At 36.5% G+C, this 25,503-nt stretch overlaps 1 protein-coding gene across 1 annotated transcript in view; it reads left to right on the top strand.

The window, feature by feature from the left end:
- GABRG2 (gamma-aminobutyric acid type A receptor subunit gamma2) overlaps positions 1-25,503 on the top strand; it is a 62,807-nt gene that overhangs the window by 26,073 nt on the left and 11,231 nt on the right. Inside the window, 4 exon segments of the mRNA XM_066328961.1 lie at positions 11-78; positions 837-1,057; positions 3,673-3,755; positions 4,374-4,511. Of these exon segments, the coding sequence (XP_066185058.1) occupies positions 11-78; positions 837-1,057; positions 3,673-3,755; positions 4,374-4,511 (510 nt within the window).

Genomic DNA, 25,503 nt, shown 5'->3' with positions numbered 1-25,503 from the left:
TCTCTTGCAGTTAAACCAACAATAATTCACACTGACATGTACGTAAATAGCATTGGCCCTGTGAATGCTATCAATATGGTAGGTAAAGGATTGCTCATTTTCTTTGTTACAAAGTCTCCATCATTTTGACATTACAAAGCGTCCATTAGTTCTTAATGGTGTGGCATACCTATATTATTTTTAAAATCTCATTTTAATTATGGATGGGAGGACTCCATGAGCTATAAATCTGTACAAGTCAGAATACTGAGCTATATACTGAAAAAATGCAATAAATAGTAGTTTTAACATATCCTCACATTTATACATGCTTTGCTTTCAAATGCTTTGCAACAGCTTAACTCTGGTAAAACCAAGCTTTCAGATTGCTACAAAATTGGGAAAACCATTCATGAGTTATATTACCACTCTTGCCACCAAGAAATAATAAGTAAAAGGCCTTGATTTTCTCCGGAGATTTCACCATTTCTGAGATTAACCAGGCGCATGGACAATTAAGTCAGCTCAAGCTTTTCTCATCCTGGATACAGGAAATAAGTAATTTTTCTCTGGCCTGAGCAGGTGCAGGCTAAGAAGTGGGGACACAGAATTAGAAAGGTGCATACAACACTCACTTGCGCCTTAGTTTTACCCTCAATGTTAAAATAATAAATTATTTTTATAATGTTTGTAAAAACATGCCTCAAAACTTCATGAGAAGAGATTGGTTTTGTTGTTTCTAGTATCACCTTCTGTAGCTCACAGTTTTTTTCATATGAAATTAAGGAAAGCATATCAGGAGTTGTGTGGAATGCTGAGGGCTATGTTTTCATCAGTATTTCTGATTAACACAACAGGAATATACAATTGATATATTTTTCGCCCAAACGTGGTATGACAGACGTCTGAAGTTCAACAGCACTATAAAAGTGCTCAGATTAAACAGCAACATGGTTGGGAAGATCTGGATACCAGACACATTTTTCCGAAATTCCAAGAAGGCTGATGCTCATTGGATAACAACTCCTAACAGGATGCTCAGGATCTGGAATGATGGCAGAGTCTTGTACACATTGAGGTATTTATACCTAACTTTCATTTTTCCTAAGGAAAGCCAAAGAGAAAAATCCTGTGAATTCAGGCCATTTGACATTATCTTGAAGGAAAAAAAAAAATTGGGTTTTCCTATATATTTATGCAAACAACACTCCCCCAAAAAAAAAAGAATTTAGAAGCTATCAATTGTATGATGCTTACTTTTTATTGGCCCAATAAGAAGTTCTATTTCTTCTTAGAGATTGTACTTTCTTGCTCCACAATACTCACCTTCCTATATTAACATTAATATAGGTGTTTTTATAGTTATTAGTCTTCATTTTCAGGTATGTTTTATTGTTTGCCTTCGGTATCATCCCTTTTACTTTTTTATTGTATTAAACTGATAAATGTAAAATCCTCTTGAATAGAGAAGATGGTACAAAATGAGCTGTTACATATATCAAAGGCCTCTTATTCTGAATTTATTACAATTTAACCAGATGAAACTCCACCCTGCAAAAGCAATTTGTTCCTCAAATATCTTAGGCAAATAAGATTTTTCCATCCCATAACTGAATATTTAGCTCAAAGCTATGGATATGCCCCATTCCACCAAAATTTTCATGGATGTGACCTTGATATGCTCAACCTGTCCAGGTTCTTCAGTCACATGTATAGGGTTTTTTTTAAGATTAATTACCTTTTCAATAATTAGGTTATGCATATGTAACAACTCAAATATCATACTCCAAATGATCATAAAGTACTTCCTACACTGAAAATACTGTGGGTTTTTTTTATACTTTTTCTTGCAAGTGATATAATATTCAAGTTTATGTAAAATAGAGATAAACACAGCATTTTTCAAGAGAATTTATAATTTAAAACGAGAGTATAGAACCAAAGATGATAGACATAAGATTATCTGAGTTTTAGATTGCATTTTGTCAAAGTGTTTTTTGTTTTTACTTCATTGGGTGTCAAAAAAAAAGTTTTGGAGAAAATTACACTCATAATTTTAATGAATAGATGTGAGGCTTTGGTTAAGAAAACCTTTTAATGTTGCAACTCTCTGAATTACAGAAAGGATCTTACTTCATAGTGATTTTACATTTATTGCATATTGCATTTCCAGAAGAGATAATAGAATAATCAGAATTGAAATCCAATGCAAATCAAAGTTAGTCTGATAAAGATGAGCCTAGATCCACTTTTTAAATGTTAAATTTGGACTTGGCTACACTACTAGTCTGTTTGGATTTTATTACCTTCCTCTTCAAATTCCTCGGTTTCTCTCACTAGAAAGAAATTTATCTGGTGGAACTTGGAAAGGGGTATCTGCTATGAATGTATATTTAGTTGTGCTGGTGACTCACAGCAAGCACCAAGGATTCGACCTCGATTAACCCAGAAATGAAATGTGATTGTGTCACACAGCCAGGATTCTGTCCTGAACAGCGATCCTGAAGGGCTCGTTGATTTTTCTCAGTTAACTCCACCAGGTTTAAGAACCACCCAGCCCAGTAGGAAATCAAGTATCTATGGTACTGAAGATGATGAAAATGAGAAGAGGAAGGGAAACAGGGAAATTAGATTTTTTCCTAAATCCCTAATGCAGAAAGGTTGTCTTTGGACTTCATTAATGTGGTGGTCCCACCATTCCTCTGCATCCCACAGGATGAGACTCAGGGTCATTTGCCCATAACACCTTCATCCAGGAACATGGAGACAAACCAGGGCTCATCATTTAAACACCCCAGAATCAGCAAAGACCAGAAACCTACAGCTTTCCTAGAGACACCTCGTGGAATAAACATTTTACCCCACCCTTTTCCTTTTTCCATCTCTCATCTCACCTGTTCCTTCTCTTCCAAAGTCCAAGTATTTTGCAGCTCATGGCAGGGCTGGGAGTGAATGAAAAATGGGAAAGTTTTTAGTGGGAACACCAGAGGGTACATTTTATCTTACCTGTGATTTCTAAAAGTAGTTGCCATTACCTGAGCTTAGCGCCTACATTACCTGAGTTATCATCGAGACTCTCTTCATATTCAGTGGAGAAAAACACCTTTGGTACATTTATTTTCTGGTTAAATTTAAATGTCTTATTTTGGAGTGAGTGGAAGTGTATCCTCAGAGCACCTCTACACTAGCTGTGAAGGGAGTCTAGATGGCTGTCTTGGATGCAGATGTCTAAATTTGGACTCCTATCCATCATTTTTGAAATAGAATTTTTGTCATGTAAGATACATTTTCCTAGTGCATTATGGCATGTTGTGACACAAAGATTTGTCACTGCTCATGAGATGACCTGTATATCTACTTATGGATTTGTCAGTCATGAATAATGCTGCCATTTCAGATGCACAGGAACAGAACTGTAATATCTTCTTCCATTACACAGTCCAGAAAGTAGATGATCAGGGTCTCTGGAACCAAAAAAGAAAAATTGCTTAGCAGTAACCACAATGTCTTCCTATGCTTGGAATATTCCAATAATTACATAGATAGCAATAGTTTACTCTCTTTATATATAGTGTTTGTATATTTTATAGCCAGTGTCCGTAGTAGTAGGAATCTTGCTTTGCTTGCCATGATGTAGCTTTCAGGACAAACTTCTGAAGTGTACTCCCTCCATCCTAATCTCTTTCTTCTCAGGCTGACAATTGATGCTGAGTGTCAGCTACAGTTACACAACTTCCCAATGGATGTTCACTCCTGCCCACTGGAGTTTTCAAGCTGTAAGTAACATGCTTAAAAATATTCTTTTTTCTGACCCACACTGAACTTCTTATTATAAATTTATCTTTATGTACTTAGAGTCAGTGAAGGTCATACCCCACTGGTTTTTAGTTTTATTTTGATAATTTTGTCAGTACATGTATCATATATGTTCACAAATATTATGCTTTTATCTGAGCATAAAACAAGAAATTTTTACTTTCAGCATCAAGGTATCCTGGCCTTCTACTTTCTCTCTGGGCACGGGTGTTTTACTATTGCAGTAGTTGGAGTCAAGAGTTTGACATTTTATGGTTAGATCAAGATGAGAATTCCTGGTCCAGCTGCAGATGGATCAGGAGGATGGGCAAAATAGCATCCTATTAGGTCCACAAAAATGGAAAACCTATTTTTGAAAAAATTATCTCAAATGCTATTATAATTTATAATTAATAAAATGTGACATTAAATAAAAGGCACTAGTTAGAAAGTTGAGAAAAACATATCTATAATTTACTTGCAATATGCTTCTCCAGTTTTTTCCCAGAAATAGATAGCAGTATTTTTACTCCCCAAAGAACCCTAAACCCTCTCAGTGACTATGAAACCAAGCATTCTGTATTTTCCATTGCCATAAGATGGGTACCCCCGAGAGGAGATCATTTACCAGTGGAAGCGCAGCTCGGTGGAGGTGGGGGACACCCGCTCCTGGAGGCTGTACCAGTTCGCCTTTACAGGACTCAGAAACACGACTGAGGTGGTGAAGACTACTTCAGGTAAGACACTGAAGGGTTGGCCTCCATGTTCAGTTAGGGTTTTGTTAACAAAATTAAACCAAGAAAGAAATCTCTGGTTAGAACTTAGCTTTTGCACTGAGCCATTACAGGCTTTTCAATGTCTGTGGAACCATCCAGGCTTTGGCATTTCTGAACCCCTCACAGGAAGGAAAACTAGTTGTTGTCTGTTGTCCATTCTTGTCCTCCAAAAAATAACTGTCTCAGGAGAAAGCCACTACTGCAAAGGGTGGATGGGTGAGGGAACTTGCACTGCTTCTGTGCAGAAAACAGCAGAACTGAGCCACTGAAGGATGATCTGACACTGCACTGAACATTTGACAATCCCTTTCCCCCTGCCAGACACAGAAAATAAGTCTGCACAGAAATGAAACTCAAAGCCCCAACCTCTTTACTACAGAGGCTACAAGTTTATTTTGTTCCTAAAAATAAGGCACATTCAACTCATTAAAGAGAACAGCCTTACAAATCAGAGTCTCAGATGGCTTTCCTCCATATTTCTATCTCCTTGGAAACAAGCAGTGGAATTTAGAATGATAAATGAGGAAGTACTCAGTGTTTAATAAAAATAAAATTTTAACCCTACTAACTAAAGAGAAAAGTATGTTTTTCTAGATATATATATTGTTTTATTTCTCAGTGGAAAGAAAACCAGTGACAATAAGGAGGGATGTAAAGAGGAACCACATATTAATATTCTTGTATGATCATGATATCTCTTGTCTTTTATTTCTTACTTTCTAAATGAAATGTGAGCAGGTTAGGGTTTTTTCAGGATGCCTCCATTTTTTACCTTACTTTATAGTTCTGGCAAGTGTCTGAATTTAAATTCAGACGTCTCTGTTTATTCTGACTTTATAAATACTCCCACCCATTTTATTTCTAAAAAGCAAGCATTGCTGTTATATTCAAAGAGGAAAGTGAGATACTCCAGAGTTGAGAGGAGCCTGTTGTACATTACTGAGGAGAGCAAACAAAGAGATGGAGAATTAACTCAAGTTCCTACTCTTGAATCTCTGGGCATTAAGAACCAATGATATGTTCAGTCTCATGAGCAGGGCAAAACCAGAATGCAGCAATGTATGCCTCATGGAGCCTTCTGCTATTTTAGCCAAGGAAGGTATTTAGTCAAGTATTCAAGAAAGCTTTTAACTTTTCTCATTTTCTCAGGAAAACAAACATAAAGGTGCAAGAGAGGACAGGAGAGCAGCATATTTGTGAGCCATAGCTGCTAATAACCACCATTACACAGAGCTCTCAAAGCAAAAATATAAGCAGTAATAAATACATCTCCCCTCAGACAGCACAAATGGCAGCATTGCACCCAAGTGTGCTTCCAGCCTCATCCTGCCTACGTTGAAAACTAAAATATTTCAGCCTTAATTTGAGTTTCTTCTATTTTCTATTTGCTTTAATTTTCTGCTTGAGCCATTCTCTAATCAACTCTTTTTTTTTTTTTTTTTTTTTTTTTTTTTTTTTTTTTTTTTTTTGGCCAGAGATAGAAAATAATAAAATCTTAACATGCTACAATCTTCCTACACCCTGACTGAGTGCACTGGTGACTCAAAAGTATTTTCTAATGTTCTGTTAATGTGAAAAAGGTGCATACTGGGAAATAAACAGTAAAACAGAACAGAGAAAAAAATCCCTTTCTTGTGCAAAGAAAACCTTTCTTTTTTCAGTGTATAGTCATTCAAGCTTTTAGTACTCACCTGGAATGCTCCCATAATGTAACATCTGTAGTTTTTAATATGAGAAACACAGCAGTCCATTTTATGTGCATTAAAATAATGTAATTAGCAGCTAGCATGGACTTTAAAGCAGCGAAAAGTCGTCACTCAATTCCTAAGTCAAAAAGCACATGAAAGTTACTCAGCTTGCTGCTGCTGCTTTCACAGGCCTGCTGTGTATAAAAATTTGGAAAAAATGTCCAATGTATGTATTACTTCTGCTGCAGTTATCCCGTGTTTGATTTTCATTGTTCCTCTTGTTTTTATAACCACAGATATGCAAAACTAGATTTTATTTTGATCTAGGTGTAGCATCTAAATAATTAGAAGGTGTGGAAAAAACTCAAGAACATAACGGTTTACATGAGTCTGGTCTATTTCCTACAAATATTTTTTAAAGCCAGCAGAGCCTAAGGGGTCCTAATGGTCTTTAAGTAACTTATTAGCATGCTGGCAACTATATCAAGTCCAGTATTCCTCAGTCAGACCCTACCTATATTTACACTTTTACCATGCACATATTTTCAATAGTTTCATGAACAGTAAGGACAAAAAAGGATTCCAAGTTTATTAGCAATCAAGGTGCAGCCTGAGTACCCCAGCTGAGTGTTTGTGTACCCATACAGCTAAAATAATCTTGACACTTTATGCAGTTACTTTCAGTGCAGAATTTCAGGACAAACTAATGCCAATGCTTTGGTGGAGATATAATCTGAGGTGAAGTGGAGGAGGCAATGGAAAAATTAATGAGATGTTGGAAAGAAGGCTATACTATACTCCCACAAACTCTTCCTCAAAATTAAATTTAGGTGAAAAAAACCCCCAGGGAAACCAGAACACAAGAAGCGGTGTTAGAGAATACAAAATTGAACAGTTAGAGAACAAAAGGATCTTGGGGCTAGTACTAAGGCATTTGAAACTGGAGCAAACTTTCAGTGTCTCGATTTACTCAGTTTCAAAACAAATTCTTGTCTCCAGCTTTATACCTTGCAGCAACCAATACCTTCTGATCCTTGGGGGCTATTCTTGCTTTGTGTCTGGAGAGAGAATCAGGATAGTTGAGATTTGTACATTACAAACTCCAGCACTCCCTTTCTGTCGTGTCAAAGCTGAACATTTGAGCTGTGGGCTGGGTAATGGGCAGAGAAGGACAAGGCTTGTTTGATGTAAGCTTCCTAAGACCTGATGGTCTTGCTGAAATTAACACATTTATCTGCTGCTCTTCCTTTGCACGCACTGCACAAGATTAACTCAAAGGGCCAGATGTCAGAATTCTGTCCCTTAGTTAGCAAATCCCAGCAAGAGCTGAAAAAAGCCAACTGGAATATTACAGACCATCCCTCTCCTTCTCTTATCCGGAGTAAGTCACCCTGAGTTACCAGCTTGTTTCGCTCCAAACTGAACACTAACATGCAACTTTAATTTTCTTCCAAAGTCACTGACCAATCTGTAAGAAATAACTTAGCAAATGGAATCCACTGTTCAGTAATAGTGGGGACTCTTAGAAAAAGTTAACTGTAAACCTTCTGCCTTATAGACATTTCATTAAAATAACTAAATAGTCCATATACATTACCTGCACAAACTTTTTTGCTTTTTCACTAAAATCTACTTTGTCTAAACAGCATTGGTTTAGTTTAGATTATTGCCAATAATCTAAACATGTTGAAACTTAATGTCATCTGAGTTATGTAAACTATTACAGTTGACTTCACACACTTAGAAACTGAGATGGGTTTAAGATATTTTGTATTACTGTTGTATGTCAATAATCACTGCTCAAAGAGTGCATATCTTATTAAGAAACTATCATTTCTTGTGGGTGACCTTTTTGCTTGTAGTGTAAGGCCCCATCCACCGAATGGCAATGAGATTCTCCAACAAAAAAAGGATGAACTGATGGAAAAGTCTTGAGAACAAAAATTCACCAACTTGCAAAATTTGATTGCACACTGTTATGAGTAGTTCTTACAAAGAAAGCAACAAGTGATACAGAAGTAAAAGATTTGGAAAATAAAATGCACATATGGATCCTATTGAGAAGGACATGTTGCACTTTGGGAACAGGAAAATAGGACATTTCAAAATTTTTAATTAGTTGCTTTATTTAAAGAGGGAAAGATTATAGGAAGGAAATAATCAACTGCACATATATAAAAACATCAGTAGCTTTGCAAAAAAAAATATTGGAGGGCTGTAGTAGTCCACAAAGGAGAGAGAATGTGATATTATTGCAAAAACTCGCCTCTGGGATGTATTACTCAGCATTGTGTGTAGACTGTGCTGCTCTGTGAAAAATGTATATCAAATGGTTGTTGCATTCTGCTTGATTAATAAAAAGAAAATCACTTTTAAGTCCAATATTTTGAGAAAGACAGGGTAGCGGAGGAGAATATAGCAAGTAAAGAGTTTAGAAAACATGACTTATGGAAATATTTGGAAATATGGAACAGGTCTGGAAGAAATATTATTGATGATCAAAGGAGTAAAACAACCATACTGTTTTTAAACCATAACAATGATTAACACTGGCAGAGAGTATTTAGGAAAATAGTGAAAACCCTAAAATCAGAGAGTTTATAAAATCATACCACAGATCAAGAGAAAAAGAGTAGCTTAAATCTTTAAATTCTTTCTATCAATAGGTTTCCATGAATTTCATACAACTCCTAGATAGATTGCACTTCTACTACTATTCCACTTATTTCAACCATACCAAGTATTGTACTATGCAAAACAGTTTGTAAATGTGTAATTATTTAGGACAGATGGAGTTTCTTGTATTCCCAGTTCATTTCTGTGACTGGGTAGATCCTTTTTTAGACCAGACATTGTCTACTGCTTATTTACAGAGCCTGCCCTGAATTTTTAATTAGATACAAAGGCCTTATAAGACTAATAAATAGCAATTCAACAAGCTTCACAGGAGCCACAAGACTGGTCAGGCAATGTTTGTAAATACATTTTATCTCCTTCCTTTTCTATGTTTTAGAGAACTATGCAACAGAGACAGTGCATTGCTCATAACTGATCAACAAATCAGGAATTAAATATTCATCTTGCAAAGCATCTATTAAACCACATAAGTTAATCTTGGTCTGGTTTCTGTTTTATCAGGAAAATATGGTCAGGGCTATTATTTTGTGGAAGAGGATGTATTTTCAGGCTTTTATATTTTATTTCAATGTTGTATCCTAATGAAATGAACTGTTGGCAGATATGCAGTCCCCAGAGGTTTCATAATGCTCAAAAAACCCCAAGAGTCTTCTTCTGCTTCTTTATTAGGCAAAATATGACAGCTGCAAATTAGATTTGTAGATCTGCATAGGGAAAGAGTCTTGACATTAGAAATGAGCATCAGTGGATTCCCACTGCACCAAGAACTCCCTGCCAGCCCCACCCACACCCTCAGGTTCTAGGATGGGTTGACTGTAGCATATGGCATTGCCAGAGAGATCCCTCTGAGAACTCAAAACATTTCCTGTCTGAAGATTTTGATCTAGTGAATGGGTACAAGGTATTACTACCCGCATCTTGCTTTTGGCAGTGTTTAAACACATTTGTGTCCACTTTACAGAGAAGCAAATAATGATGTAAGCTGTAAGTCAGAAAACCCAGACGACTTTTAAAGTGTTTTGTGTGTTGTTATTGTTCTCTCTACAGTATGGGAAAGTATTTATCTCAATATCGTTATTTTTGAAAAAGCTATATTAAATTATTACCTTAAACATGCTTGCTAAAAGAGTAGTGTCCCTGTAGGACAGTGAAACATTTAAAGTAGAAGGCAGACACAATGGACTGAAAGCCCTATTTTTAAGTTTGCTGCCTCAATAGAAATCCTCAATTCTAAGCCAATATCCTTAACCCTAAAACACTTTAATTGCTGCACCTTAAGATTTTACTCCCATTATGAATTGCCACCTATCTGAATAAGGGAGTCAACAGGGAACATTTTGCTTATAAATTATTATTTTTTATTCAAACTCTCTCTTATTTAAACTTGCAGGAACAACCACATTACTGCATCCAAATATCATAATTTGAACGAGAACACAGGAGAAGTTGAATTATTTGACTTTCATATAATGCCATTAAAAAGGGTTATAGACAGTTCAGTGAGCAGGAATTCATCTATGGTGGCAGCTTACAACATCTTGATATTGCTCTTAGGGGATAAAAACCAGTCTAAGGTAACTACATTTGCATATTCTTTTGGAGAATAATGGATGAGATATTTCTAAAATGTGAACAACAAATTTTTCTTAAAATAATCTACATACTCCTGCTGGTCAGTCATGCATCAAACCATATTAATTGATGAATATTTACTAAAGTTTAGCTGTTGAAAAACTGGTTCACTGAAAATAATCTACATTTCAGGATCATGTCTTCAAAGAGTGAAACTGAAATACAATTCCCTTCATTCCCTATCTTTTGTATATTCTACATGATTTTCAGTTGGTTAGTTGTGTGGCAAATAAGAATTTACATAAAAATCTACATGATTGAAGAAACAAAATAATTCAGTAAACAGGCATCTTGAATCCTCCCTGTCACGCAGACTTCCAAAATCTATGTATGTTCACTTTTTTAGAACTGCAAAATCAGAACTCCTTAGTACCCTTTATCCTTACATAATTCCTGCAGAGACAGACAAGACTACAGGGACAAACCAAAGGATTCCCAGGACACTAGACAGTGAAGAGGAGACAAGAAGGACAGAGGCCTGACCTGGAAGGGCTGAGAAGGACTCAGGGCAGTTTGAGTCTCTTCTGTTATGGCTAAAGATGTACACAGTTGCCTTCCCACTTCTTTGGTTGTTCACATACCACTATGTTTATCCTCTGCTCTGTAGTTTCTTTTCAAATCACCCATCCTGTGACAGCACAGCAATAGGAAGACCAAGGCAATCTAAACAGCATTAGGCTGAGGCCATGGAATTGAACACAAATGCCATATCCAACAAAAAAGCATGTGGGTGCAAGCAATAGAGATAATTAATAGCCAGGGTTTGCCTGGGGTCAGCTCTGTGTTATCACCACAGTAAAAACCACCTTGCCTGTTCCTTTGGCAGGGGTAGTTGTACACTCCCATTACCCTGCTGGCTGATGTGGGAGTCCTGGGAAACTCCTGGATGGGAGCAGGGAGAGCCACCCAGCCAGGACTGGCACTGCAGGGACATCATCACCCTTTGGAGCCACTGCAAAGAGCACTTGGAGCACACTGCACTCTGCAATCTCTTTCACAGTGATGGGTTAGATATTTTTTGGTTTAATAGGCAGGAAAAAAATGCTTACACTATTCCTAGGGAATCAATGTGTTTAAAATCCTCACAGACTGAGAGAATCTGACTTTTCTGTTCAGGTTTGTATCTATAGAGATTCAGGTTTAGGCATTCAAATCCACCCTCTTCTAACTAATCATATAAAGAGTTGAAAGGCTCTTTGATGATTACTTTTCATCTTTTGAGAGAGGTTAAGGACTTTCTTCAAATTCCAGTGACATTAATTCAGCCTTTTTGTTCACTCAGTTTTTCCTAGACTCAATGTCAACTGACTCACCTCAGCAAAACAAAATCAAGGCTGCCCTGGGGAAAATGGTTGTTGGGGCCTGAAATCCTCCTCGTAATGACTCCCCAAGTGAACAAAGATTCTTGAGGTCAAGGTTTTTTTCTGTCTTTCATAGGGTTTTCCATATCTAAAAGCATTCTTGCTAGAGCTTAAACGGAGCTTCAGAAAGGTCAGATAAGGATAAAAAGAATTAATATACAAGTAACCAGAGAATGAGGGATAATGTGGGATCTTACAAGCATTTTCACTGAACTTATTGCTGAGTAATTACAAAAACACAGATGTTACAAGCAAGATTGGTTTTGCACTAAATATACTTCTGTAGATATGATAGAACACTGTCTTTAAATAATATTTGTTCATTTAATAGCAAGAAAATAATTAGATCTTTTAGGATATTTAATTATTAAAAAGAAAGAAAAACAGAATTTTGAATGTTTCTAATTTTTATGATAAAATCAGCAAGTTAAGAGGGTGAGTCTATATTTTAAAACACTTCCTGGACATAACTAAGCCAAAAAATTCTTGTGATGCTTCTTATACCTCTATGAATATATTTTCCTAAGTACTGGTGACTCCTTGAGACAAAGCATATTATCCCAACTCCCTTCTATAATTCCTGTTTGGCAGTGAAATCATTCTACTCTAACCACTGAGTGACCTTCAAAAGCATCACAAGAGAAAGTCATTGCAATGTCACTCTTGCCAGTTGCAGTTAGATCTAATTATAATGAATTGCAGGGAGAAATCTTTGGTTCAAAAGCATCAGACCAGGCAACGTAGTAGTGAAAGAATAATGTGTAGTCACAATTACCTTAGAATTAAAATAAGTCTGAATATTAAGAATTTTTAAAACAGACAATAACCATGTTTAGGTCACTGATAGAAATAAATATTTTTAGTGTGCTGTTCAAATAACTAAAATTCAAACAATTCTGTGATAAATTGGAAGGCTCCTGAGCACTACATCCTTTCATCTGCAGAGTACTAGATAATCTCTGTAGCCTGTAAACTGATCAGTGCAGGACTGACAGTCAATTTCTACATTGATGCTTCACTTCCAGATCCTTTTTATGTCAAAAAAAGATGTTTGTAGTACAATGATTGTAAAATAAAGTCTTGGACATTTTTTTCCCTTGGCCTTATTTTATTATTCATCATCTTCCTCCTTTCTCAGTGGAGAAAAATTAATTCATTAGGAGGTTTGAAGATGAGGACAGCTTACTGCTCATAATGTGTATAGAGTAGGGATAGTTCATTTGAAATAGGTTTAGTTTTGCCTGGGGCACATATATGTCCTAAATAATAAACATATCCCTCTAAGGCTGTTCTTACACAGTTAAATCCCTTCTCTTTGCAAGTGCAATTTCTAGTTTCTCAAACCCCTGTCATTACACTGCATTTTCAGTAACGTACTTATCTAAGATGCTGTTTTGTTGTTGTCACTGTATTGGAATAGAAATAATTGAAAGGCTGGTTGGAAAGAAGACATACAAGTCTGTGTCAAATGTAACAAGATCCAGGCAGCATCCATGGGAGCTAATGATACTCAAATCCAGCCATGTGTTAAAAAGACATGTAAAAAGAAAATAAAACTAAAATAACATCACTACCTTTGAAAAGACCTTCACAGTGAGCTTTAATTTTTAATTATTTTTATCAGATAAAATGGGAGAAGCAAAAAGAAGATACACTAGGGTGTTTAATGAAAATGTGTACATGATGTACAAACTACTGAGACTCTCTGCTGAACCTTGTGACTACAAAATATTCTACTTAAATTTTTAGATAAATTTAGTTACCTACTATTCCAAATTCCATCCTACAGTGCTGACAACACATTCTCACAGAAGAATATAGTAGCCTAACACTAAGCATGGTCATAATGTTCAAATGGCTGTCCTCATCATTGTAGATTTCTCAGACATTAACTCCTCATTTTGTATTGTTTAAACAAATTCTGATTTGTAAATAGTGTGTGTTTTAACATTGCCTTTGAAACAAGGCATAATTGCCCTCATTTCAATGTACATTACAGAAGCTAAAAATATGCCACTTATCTCAAAAAGTGATACAGTCTATTAAGTGAGTTCTTTGCTACACGCAGGAAGATTATATAATTAAGGCTAAAGAGCTGCAGGATAAAATTTATGTAATAATACTTTCTTGTATCATGCCCTACATAGGAGAATTTGAAAATATTTTTCAAGATTTAATGCGTAAAGTGTCACCCTTTGTGCGTCTTAATGCTAGAGGCTAGAAATGTTTATGAAACTAGTCAGTAATTGCTATTTTTTATTTTTTGTCTATCGTTCCAAGAATTGAGAAAATTATGAAAAATTTTGTCTTGTGCAAATAATGTGCTCTTGTTGATTGCAGATCAATTTCTTCTATTTTAATCTGAGAACATGACTTTGAGGAAGTAGAGTCATACTGTGTAGGTAACAACCCATCATACAAAGTTTCTTCCATTCTTGGTGCACAGGTTAAAAATACCCCCTGGCACCTCACTTCCTCTGCCTCCCCCCAAAAGTCCTACAATGAGTTCACACCCTGCCCACTCAAATTACAGAGAGCAATAACTATTTGACCTTGCTTAACACTCCTTCTCAACTTATGCAAAATGCAATAACACACAGTCAACAAAGAACGAGCTTTGGTTTGATTATCTTCAGCTGTTACCCAGTAATACTTATGCCAAACCAAAAGAAAACAAGTTTGAATGCTTTTGATGATCCTTGTAGTTCATCAGAATTTCCTTTCTTTTCTTATGGTAGCAAATGTCTGGTCTGAAACAGAGCTAGCAGATTGTCCTCGCTAAAAAATCCTAAGGTGAAACAGCAATATCTTGGAACTACATGTGTTGACTTTGGTTATACAGATGCAAAGCAATAACCAGAGCAGTCATGACAGCACACTGTCACTCCAGTTTGCTCTAGTGCTAAGGTTTCTATCTAAGAAAAAGAGTTCTTGAGTAATTCTATTATTTAAAGTGAAAAATATTTTCACTTTTTCCAGATTTCATCCTGGAAAAAGTGAAAATATTATCGAATACGAAGAAAATTAATTAATTTTCTTCTCATTAATATTTTGAAAAACAAGGATTGTCGATAACACTATGACAGTATTTAGAAAAAAACTAGCATTCTTTCAAGTAGAGATATAGGAAAATGATTGGATATCCTTCCATTCTGAGTGAAAAATTGTACCTCGTGTGAAAAGAAAAGTAAAAAAAAAATCATCAAAAGAAATTATTATTAGAGAATATTTCAAAGAGTAAAAAGCTAAAATCAAAAATATATGTATGATAATCATTAGCATGCCTATCTGAATGCAGTGCTGCAAAGACTAACCATGGAAAAAAACCCAACATCTTACAATACAATAGAAATATAAATTTAAAAGAAAAAGTAGCTTTTCAGAATGCAATGAAGAGTATTAAATTTGTGACATTTAATTAATTTACTCTAGAAATGTAAACTTGGGAGATAAAAGCTCTATTTTACTTTGAGATAAAATTCCCATGATAGTGGAATTATATTCCACAATCAAGGTTGCTAGCTCAAGGTAATACAAATGAACAACAAATAAATTGCTTCATGTTGAGAGCTGCTTGAAGAACTTTGTTTACACCTGTATTCATGTTTTCCAACATTCATTTGGCTTAACAATGTGTTCACATAGAGATGTTAGGATCAAGAAACAAGGAGGAAACTACATCAGTAAAGCATGTGTTTTTCAAAAACTACCATCAGTCATCTTCTTTTGAACTTCTAGAAATAATAAAATGTTTAAAATTGATCTGGCTGGGAGCTGCTGGGATGCAATTTGAAAACACTATCATTGACACATTAGAAACTGAAAGTCACGTGTAAAAATTAAGCCTCTGAGTTCAGTAGAGTAAAAGAGAGTAAAGCAGTATTTTAAATCCTCTTTTGGCTACTCTTCCTCTTCCACCTGCAGTATGTGCACAGGAACAGCCAAGTGCATCCTAGGGAATGTGGCCAGCAGAGCTGAGCCAGGAGCAGACCCTGCTGCTGGGCATGGCACCATGGAGGAGCAGTGCTGCATTTGCCTGGTGGGAATCGTGGTTTCCTGAAGGAAACTGGATGGCATTTCCATACCTACATCACTTCCAGGAAACTCATGAGCCCCTTCAAAGGAAATATTTTGTTGTGTGTAAGAAGTTAATGTTTGCAATTTTATTGCTTTGCCTCTTGAGCTTTGATATCCTTATCTGTTTATGGCATCTGAGGCAACATCACGACTGTCCCAGAGAGAGGGACTAACCACTGCATCATTTCTGGATCCAATCTGCCACCCTACCCTGAAGTCTGGCTACATCTGTAGAGAGATAAATGCAAAACACTTTGAAAGATTCTTTTGAGCATATCAACCTTTACTGATCCCTGTCACTTGTTGCAGCCTTACCTCTCTTTTACAAACACAGCACCTAAATTTCTAAAAAAATACTATAGGAGACCCCAGAGAGGCCTGGCTTCTAGTGACATCACAGTACATTGTGATATGTAGAGTCCACCCCAGCCTACATGGTACAGCTCAACCCACAGCCCCCTCACCACAGTCCTCTGGGACTCCAAAGGCATCCTTCTCTGTATGCCACACAGTGCTTCACAGCCAGAATTGCCAGTTCATTTTTAAAAGCTTCCCAGGGCATAATATTTTCGAATGTTAAAAGAAAAAACCTTAAAAAAGACATTCCCCATGGGATTCATATTGTCGTAACCTCGCTTTTAAGAAGATATTAAAAGGTTGCACTTTCAGGCCTGAAAACATACAATGTGATGGCAATACACACTGTGACATGGAATGGGGACTCCCAGGGGAACCTGTTTTGTAGTAGCTGTGAACTTTTATCCTGAATATGCCTGTTTGAGAAATAAATAGTTCTTCAAAGGTCTCCTCTTGAAAAGAGGGAGCCATTTAAATACCTTGTAGGATTTGGACTAGGGTGATTACATACACCTAGAAGTTCTGCCTCTACCTATGAGGCTGGTAACTGAAGCTTCAAGATCCTTATCTGTAGTCTTTAAAGGTTTCTTTTCATGTCCTAAGCTTGATCTATTTGACTTCAAATGACAGCACTGGGTATAAATTATTCATGATGCATAGCTGTCTCTTTTGAGGCATGATCTTCAAACCAAGCATCTTCTTTATCTCTGCTCCTCCCTCCAGGCCTGTTGCATGCAGGCCTGTGGCCTTACCCTTGGTATTAAGTACAATTTTAGAACATCATCTCATTGCCATTTTTCATAGTTTCTCACTCTTGTTTTCCTTACTTTTGAGCACCTTCTATGTTTTTTAAACTCTACAGTTATTTACTATTTTAGTAATAACCTAGTTCCTTCTACCTTGGTGCCTTTATTTCTTCTCTGACTTTAAAAATCTTTTTAATACTAAAAGCTAGTCAAATCGTGGTGTGAAAGGCTTTTTTCTTTCCTTCAACACTTTTACTTTCTATGTGATGTCAATAATATCCTCCTAGAAAGTTCAAGAGGTTAAAAACACACCCAAACACTTTTGCCATCTCCTTTTTTAGCATATAAATAACTGTTCTATTAGAGCTAGGTTTCTTTCCATTTCATATCCTCACCAATCACACCTTAGACAATTTTGCAACACCTACTTTTGCCAGCAGATGCTTCTGCTGCTACCTGTTAACTGTGATTGTGAACAAGATTAATTTCCACACTGCTGAAGGTTTGCACCTGGCTTCTGCAAGACAAAACACTTAATAAAGCAGAAACAGTTTGGACTCTGCACACAGAGCAAGCCTTGTCCTCAGGCAAACTGATATAGCAGGAGAATGAAAATCATGTTTACCTCTCAAATACTAGTCTGCAATAGTCTCTTCTACAAGAATGGCTCATATTGAACAGTAAATATATTTATCATATTTTTATTAAAAACTGTTCTAAGTAGTTCTAAACATCAACAGTAAGGACATCATATTTTTAATAGTCACATATGTGAACTCTGGAGCACTCTCTTCCAGGCAATTTTGTAACCTCTCTGTATGTTATGGTTTTAAAGTATGGTTTTAACAGATTTTAGATGATTGCAAAATGCTGACAATAAATGAGTTACTCTCAAACTAGTCAACCTAAACACAGATCCAGATGCTTCTATTGAAAGCATTTTCCTTTAATTCTGAGCTTTTGTATGTAGGATTTGTGGTATTTTAAAAGCAGAAGTCACGTGTGTATGGCTGTCTGTAATGTATGTAACGCATCACTTATTTCTGTAATATACATGATTTCATACAGTTTTTTTAAGCTCAAGCTCATGGAAAATGTAACTTCAGCCCTAAATTCTTGAAACGTGCACATTGATGGGAGCAGCTTACTCCTGTATAGTCTTTCACATGTCCAGCAGGAGAAAAGCACAGCTCACGTGGGAGGGAATGCACTTGTGTGAGACAGCATGTTCTGCTCACAAAGGATGTAGGCAACAGCTATGTGATCGCTGAGACAGAAGGTTGTTCTTCACATGCCTTGAACAGACCATGCAAGATGAAGTAAATTGTTTTCTTCTGTTGAGCACTGGAAAACTCTGTTAGAGATAAAAGTTATCACAGCTATTTCAGCATCAGTTTTAGGCAGCCATATATTAATAATTAGAGAAAAACAAGTACACTTTCATCCACCTTTTAAAAGACTCCAAGATCATCCACACAGACCTATCACCACTGTCACCATAAAGCGTCTGGGGAGGAACTCAAAACTGGAGCAGCACTGTAGGCTGCAGGCATTGGGGGGAAGCTTCCTTGTACTTGATAATCCAAGAAATCAGTACTTTTGTCAGGGAACTGTTTCTAGGAGTCTATATATATTTATATATTTAAGTGATGTAGTGAGAAGAGAGATAGCTCATCCTATAAATAAGCAGTAGTGATGCTGGGAACACTGACAGCAGCTCTGTTGGGCTGTGCAGTCAGAAAGGTGTCAGGTAACCTCTTTCCTGGTATACAAAGGGATCATACATTGCTACACATAGGTACTGAGATTACCATGATAATAAAAAAAAATTAAATAATTACAAACTAACAAGCAAAACAACCACACAACACCACCTCAACAAAACTATGAATACTGAAACCTCACAATAAATGTATCATCCTTCTCCCTTCTTTCCCCTTACATGAAATGCATATACACAGAAATGTTTGAGACTCATTCAAACAGCAGCTCCTCCTGGTGCACCCAATTTCTTTGTCCACCTGCTAAAGTAGGCACTGGAATTCCTACGCAAGAGATTAGAATTAGAACTCAGAAAGGTGTGTGAACATACTCCCTCCCACCTGTGTATCTGGGTAAACCATGGGTTTCTGAATAACATAATACACCAACAAGTAGCCATGGAAAGTTAAGTGGGAGAATTCCTTGTAGATTTCTGCAGGCTTTTCAACATTGAAAACCTTTTTGATAAACCCATGAATTTTTAAGCAACAGAATTATCTTTGCTATGTAATTTCATTTTTAGTCAAGATTCAACAGAGGCAAGTAAAAGAAGTTAAAAATGCATTTATGTTTTGCTGCCAGCTGTATCTGTCACTGATAGAAGGAACAGAAAATTGTGGACTGTCTCTCTCAATGGCATAATCACTACCTGGTTTATGCACTTACTCAGATTTTAATTAACTAGTAAATGAAACATTTGGTTACTCTTCAGCTACATAAATACCCTGTAAGAATCAAGGGTATCAGGAAGTTCAGAATTACCATAGTCATTTGAGAAGCCATATCACTGAGCATTTCATCATATTCTGAATATGGAAACATTTTTTGGTGAAAGGTGCAGGGATCCAATCCTACACATAAATGATATAATAAAACACTCATGCGCTTTTCACCTTTATTGTTATTATTTTATTGCAAGGCCTAATGTATGTCAATTCTATTACTTAAAAACATTCCATTTCCTGAGGTTTTTTATTATTTATAGGCATCAACTTGTTTCCATGTTGTTTAAAAACTTCTTCAAAACATAGTCTGGCTTATTTCTGGCATCCCAGAACCGTGACAAGGCATGAACATATAACTGAATGAATTTTGGTTTTGCCTTGCTATTATAAGAAAGATGTGTTTAGAAAACAGAGGAAAATTTCAGACCAACTTTATAGCACTTATTACAAGCTCTGGGTTTAAATAGGAATATTTGTGAGTATATCTTAATTTGCTTCTTTGGATGAATGTGCCTACATCATTACTTTTAGTATCAAAGAAAAAGTATAGTAATCAAACATTTCTGAGTTTTCTTTCATGTAAGAAGCCAAAGGAAAAATATTATGTAAGTATAAAAAGTCATAAATTTTACGTAATTACATAATTTTCTTGTTTTCCCTTTTTTAACTATTTGTGTTAAATTTCCCCACATAAGTTTTCAGCAGACTATCCAGATGTTGTTGAACACAGTGTCTGTGTGTTACCAATGACTTTCACAGGCTAAGAGAAACAGCTGTCCTACAGCTGCTCCATCAGAGAAGTGGGACTAGACCTGAGATCTCTTGCCTGCTGCTTCAGCTTCCTGATCAATAATCCACTCTGATTCTCTGACATGGTTTTGGCTACACTGTTTTCCAACAGGATAATTTACATTTTATCATCTATCTTTGTTGGGTTCTCGTGCTCAAAGATATTTTCATTTCTTTCTGAGCTCTCTGAAGCCCACAACATTTGGTAGGTGACCACACTGCATTGCGTTTGATCTGTATAACTTTGGCTCTCTGAAGTTTTGCTTTCCAGGGTCTCATACTCAAGTGAAATTTAGTCTTTTCTTGGTTAGTTGAATTTGTTTCTGGGGGGTTTAAATTTAAATATCCACTGGTGAAATATCCTAAAATATTTAAGAGAAGCTAAAAATAAATGGAATTAAAACATTAAAAAAAAAAAAAAAAGGATAGAAGAAAAAAGTCTATCTAAAGCCAGAAGCTGAGCAATAAAGCTCAATGTATCCCTCCCTTCAGCACCCCTTGGGCTCTTTGTTTATGGCACTGTCTTCCCAGTCATGTCCCTGTGCACCCACTGGAAGTGAGATGCTGGTGTTTGAGTGGTGTTTCCTTGTATAAATATTTCTTCTGCTGAGGCGTTCAGACAGAATGGATCTGTGAAATCTGCAGCTCCCCTGCAGAACATTGCCTCCACACAGTCATGCCTTCTCTCCTCCAGAGAGGAAGTAAAAGCAAACATCTCATTTTATTGCAGCTTCAGGTTATGTACTATTGCCTACTGGCCCTGAAAACAACTGGAAACATCAAACCCCAAAATTATACATACTGTATCCTCAAATTCCTCTTTTCTCCGAATGAAAGGCATTCAGAGGAATTCAAGAATGACCTCTGCTGTGCAAGACAATTCACAAAGATATAAAAGCACATCTGAGAAGGGGTGTTTATGAACTACATTACATGTGCAGTTATTTCATCAACCAGGACTTGCACAAAACTCATTAAACAGTAGTAATTTCAAGGGAGTTCTCCAATGCATCTTTGAGACTGTAGTTATTTAGACCAAAACTATTAAATACTTTATTTTTTTCCTCCTAGCATTTACCAAATAGGCCTGTATCTCATTTCTGTTAGCAGCTTTTAACCTAGACCTCAAAGTTTCATTTATTTAGTTCCCATTTTTACATCTTACATTTCTCTTATTAGCCCTGGACTTGCCCAGACGCTCTTTTCAGATAAATCCTTTGCAGAGACATCTAGAAAGTCCAAATATGTAGACCCATGGTATGGTATCAATCTTGTGCTTTGCCACCCCATGAAACAAAAACAATCACCATTTTGTGCTTTCTTCTCAGACACAGTCCGCTGAAAATTTCAACATGATAAAATTTACATAGTTTTGACAATCCTTATTCCGCGCCATTTCATAATTCTGATAGTGTGTTTGATCTAAAGTACCAGGGATGTGTTGTACTTCATGCTTTGAAGTACAGAAACAGAAGTTATTTCCAGTTCTCCCTGCAGCAGGCAGGTTTGGATGCTGTCGGAAAGTGGTTATACCATCTGGATACCTTGAAATGAATGAAATATAATAAAACACAGTTCTTAGTTGCTTATACTGGTGATTGCATTATATCAAAACCTGTATTCTTGTGGCAATAGGTTAAATAATCAAAATTCAGCAAGTCATTATTTTAAGCATTAAGAGAGTCCTGCTATAGGCGTATAATTTTCTTGAAGCAGACAGCTTTTCTTGAAGTATGCAGATAACAACCAGACATCCAAAAAAGCCAAGGACACAGGATGTGTCAGTCACAGCAAAATTCCTGACAGAACCGCACCCCAGCTGGTGCTGCTCCCTACTTTCTCTCCTTACTTGAAATTTCCTGTCACCCTCACATTTTCTAATCTTTGAACTGGATGGACTTTTAGCCACAGTGAGTCAAACAGGTTCTTTAAAAGCTGAACGACTCCTGAGCATTCAGAGATGTGACGTTGTGCTCTCATCCTTGGCTGATGCTCCCTAGGCAAGGGGAGAACGGGAAAGAGAGCAGCAGGCACTATAATTTGAAGATGATTTGCACACTGGAGCATAATGGTTCACTCACAGAAGTTGCAACCTATTGCTGCTGTCACATCTGAATACTGATCCTGCACAGTAAAAACCCTCCTCTGTTTGCTAATGCAAATGGAATAGCTTATTCAACTCCACAGACAAGCAAAAAAAATTTGTTTGTAATTATGTCACAAACTAGGAAAAATATCATGTCATGGGCAAATATATAGGGTCAATAATGTTCATTTTCCTTTCAGACTTTTGGCATTCACAGATAAAACCTTAGAATCAAACACACCTAAGTTTACATTCAATCCTTCAGCACATTTCCACATGCTGACATTTTTCAGCAACAAAAAATTTCTCAGGCTAAATCTTGTGTCTGTGATTTCAAAGAGAAGGTGCAGAGAACGGATAGATTTTAATTACTGCCTAGTGTCATTACATTCTTTCCTCCTATAATTAGAAACTAATGAGACATGGAACACATTCTGTCAAATGAACTGAGAAAACAGCACTTCAAGTGGAATGAGTGGCCAAGGACCAAACAAAATCCAGAACTGTTGGGCAGAAAGTCATGTCATACATAAAGAAATTTCCTTTGCTTGGATGAGTGTAATGATTCATCTCATTTTGCAGAAGTTTCATGAGCTGAGATTGTCATTTCACAAACATAAACTAATTGCAGCTCTCTTCTGCCTGCTCCCACAGGAAATCAAGGTGTTTAATGTCAGATATATTAACACACAGACATACACCTTACTTCCTTACTTTTTAAAAACTGCACTCAAAACAAGAAAAAAGCACAGATCTCCTCCCATTGCCTGCCCTCCATCCAGCTGTGCAATGCAGTTAGGATTCATCCCCTGGAATGTAAATTGGAAACCAGGCTCGCAGCTATCTGAATCCCAGAGATAATCTTATATAAATGGACTATAGTGCAAGCTTTTTCAAAATCTTAATATTGTTTTACCTCATTGCATAATCAAACTATAATCACAGCTTAGAAATAGATATTAAGAATTTCTATTATTAGATTTTTTGAGGAAATCACTCAGTACAGTTGCTGTGCTGTACCATCAATGACCATGGCTCACCCCATTTTTTATGTAATGCCAGCAGTCAGGTAGGGAATGGCACTGCTTCTATGTGCAAATCTGTTAAAAGCAAATACCTGCAATGCCATGGTGTATATTCTTTCTTTGTCCTAAAGGCTGAATATTTACACCATTTTATTTCACATCATGCCTTCTCTGTGACACAATTAGTGGTATTTTGCAGCTAAACCTCAGAGGGAAAGAGATTATTAAGCATTTTTGGAAAGGGACTCAGTTTTTTTTTAACTCTCTGGCCCTTATGCAGTCTAAAAATCTGTCAATGAAAAGAACAAAAAACTGTGAAGGACAGAACCAATAAAAAGGCATTTGGCAAAGAATGAGATAAGGAGAAGGTTTTCCCTCTGGTTTTACCTTTCCCCAGACTTTTCATTTCTGGCTGTGGGAACAAATAAATCTCATAAATATGGGAACAAATAAATCTTACAAATATCAGCTTATGATTAGTACTGTGATCAAATTTCTGTCTTTATGAAAAAGAATTTAGTCACATGTCCAGTGATCAAATACTTCATCCAAAATTATTTTCCTGCCATATATACAAAAATATTGCACCATAAGAGAGAATATCAAAAAATATTGCACCATAAGAGGGAATATCATTTTTCTATGCGACAAAAGACCAGTTTTAGAAGTGCACTGGTGCTGCACTTGACAGACTTATGAACTTACTGATCTGTTGGAAAATGAAAAAAAAAAATTACATCATTTTAGGTTTCACAGAAGATAATTATTGGAATAGGTTAAATCTGAATCGTCATAGAAAACTCTGTTTAGAACAGATATCATATTTTCTTTATGCCACTGTAACAGTGTAAGACATCTCACTGAACTGTATCTGCAGGCTGACTCAGTACCCTCACCAAGACAGTAAATGCCAGCAAAACTCCAAATATAGACCCTGTCAAGGCAAGAAGAGAGATGGGCACAAAAGCCAAATGAAGATGCATCAGGACAAATACCCCAATCTTAAGCTATTTACATGATTTTTCATCCTAGTTAGAGCTGCACTGTACAATATAATCCTCAGACTGATATTGCTTGATTTTGTAGAGAGGTCTGATTCCTGAATCCCATCCTCCCTTTTTCCTGCCTTTCTGGGGCCAGGGATCTGTCTCCAGCCACTGCTGAGCAGAACATACACCAGAGGTCTGTTACTAACACCTGACATAAAAGAAAAAAAAGGGCTTTGTCCATTTTTTTCTTTTTAGTTTAATTTTCTCTCTATTTGCAGCAGCTTTTGGGTAACCTTGCTGCCCTCCAGCGTGCCAGGAGGGCACATAGTGGGAAGGAAATTTGCTTTACAGGCAATGCCACACAAGGTTACCAATTATTTTCTATTATTGCCTAATATCTGCCTAAAAATGGCACCAAGCCTGACTCTTTCATGGAGAAGGATGAATTTTGAATCCTTTTGGTCCCATTCACTATTATTTTTATAGCCACAACTTTTTAAGAACTAGAGAGATTTAGAAGCTCCTATAGGAGATGTTCATAGACATCATGCACCACTGTTTTAATGGTATTTCCATGTACCATGACTAAACTCAAGAAAACACCTCTATTCCATCAAACTACCACTTAGCCATTTCTTCTTTTAAAATAAACCAAGAGTACTGGCTGTGTTCTCTGCCTGGCAGAAAAGGAGACTGCTGGCCATGCTAACAGTAAAAGGGAGAAAGAACAAGGATGTATCTATTAGCTATTTATGAGGAAAAGAAGATAAATTCTGCTGCTACTGTTGTTCTTCATTAACAATTGATGTAGTTTATATTCATTACTTGTAGCACAAAGGTGATGCTACTTTGGGGATATTTCTATCACACAAGAGTTGGTTTAGTCTCTAAAGTGCTGCTCTAATAACAGAGACACACAAGTCTGTTGTGCCATTTCAATGTTTGTATAAACACTCAATGGCAAGAATAATTAGAAATTTTTAAGATTCGGTTTTCCACTGGCAGACTTGCAAGCCTTTCTCATTTCTATTCTGAGGTGACAGTGCCCTCCTGTGGCACGAGGTTTTTTATTTGCGTTTT

The sequence above is a fragment of the Sylvia atricapilla genome, chromosome 14, assembly GCF_009819655.1.
Source record: "Sylvia atricapilla isolate bSylAtr1 chromosome 14, bSylAtr1.pri, whole genome shotgun sequence".
In the NCBI taxonomy this organism is placed as follows: Eukaryota; Metazoa; Chordata; class Aves; order Passeriformes; family Sylviidae; genus Sylvia; species Sylvia atricapilla.
This window is presented reverse-complemented; position numbering and strand designations above follow the sequence as displayed.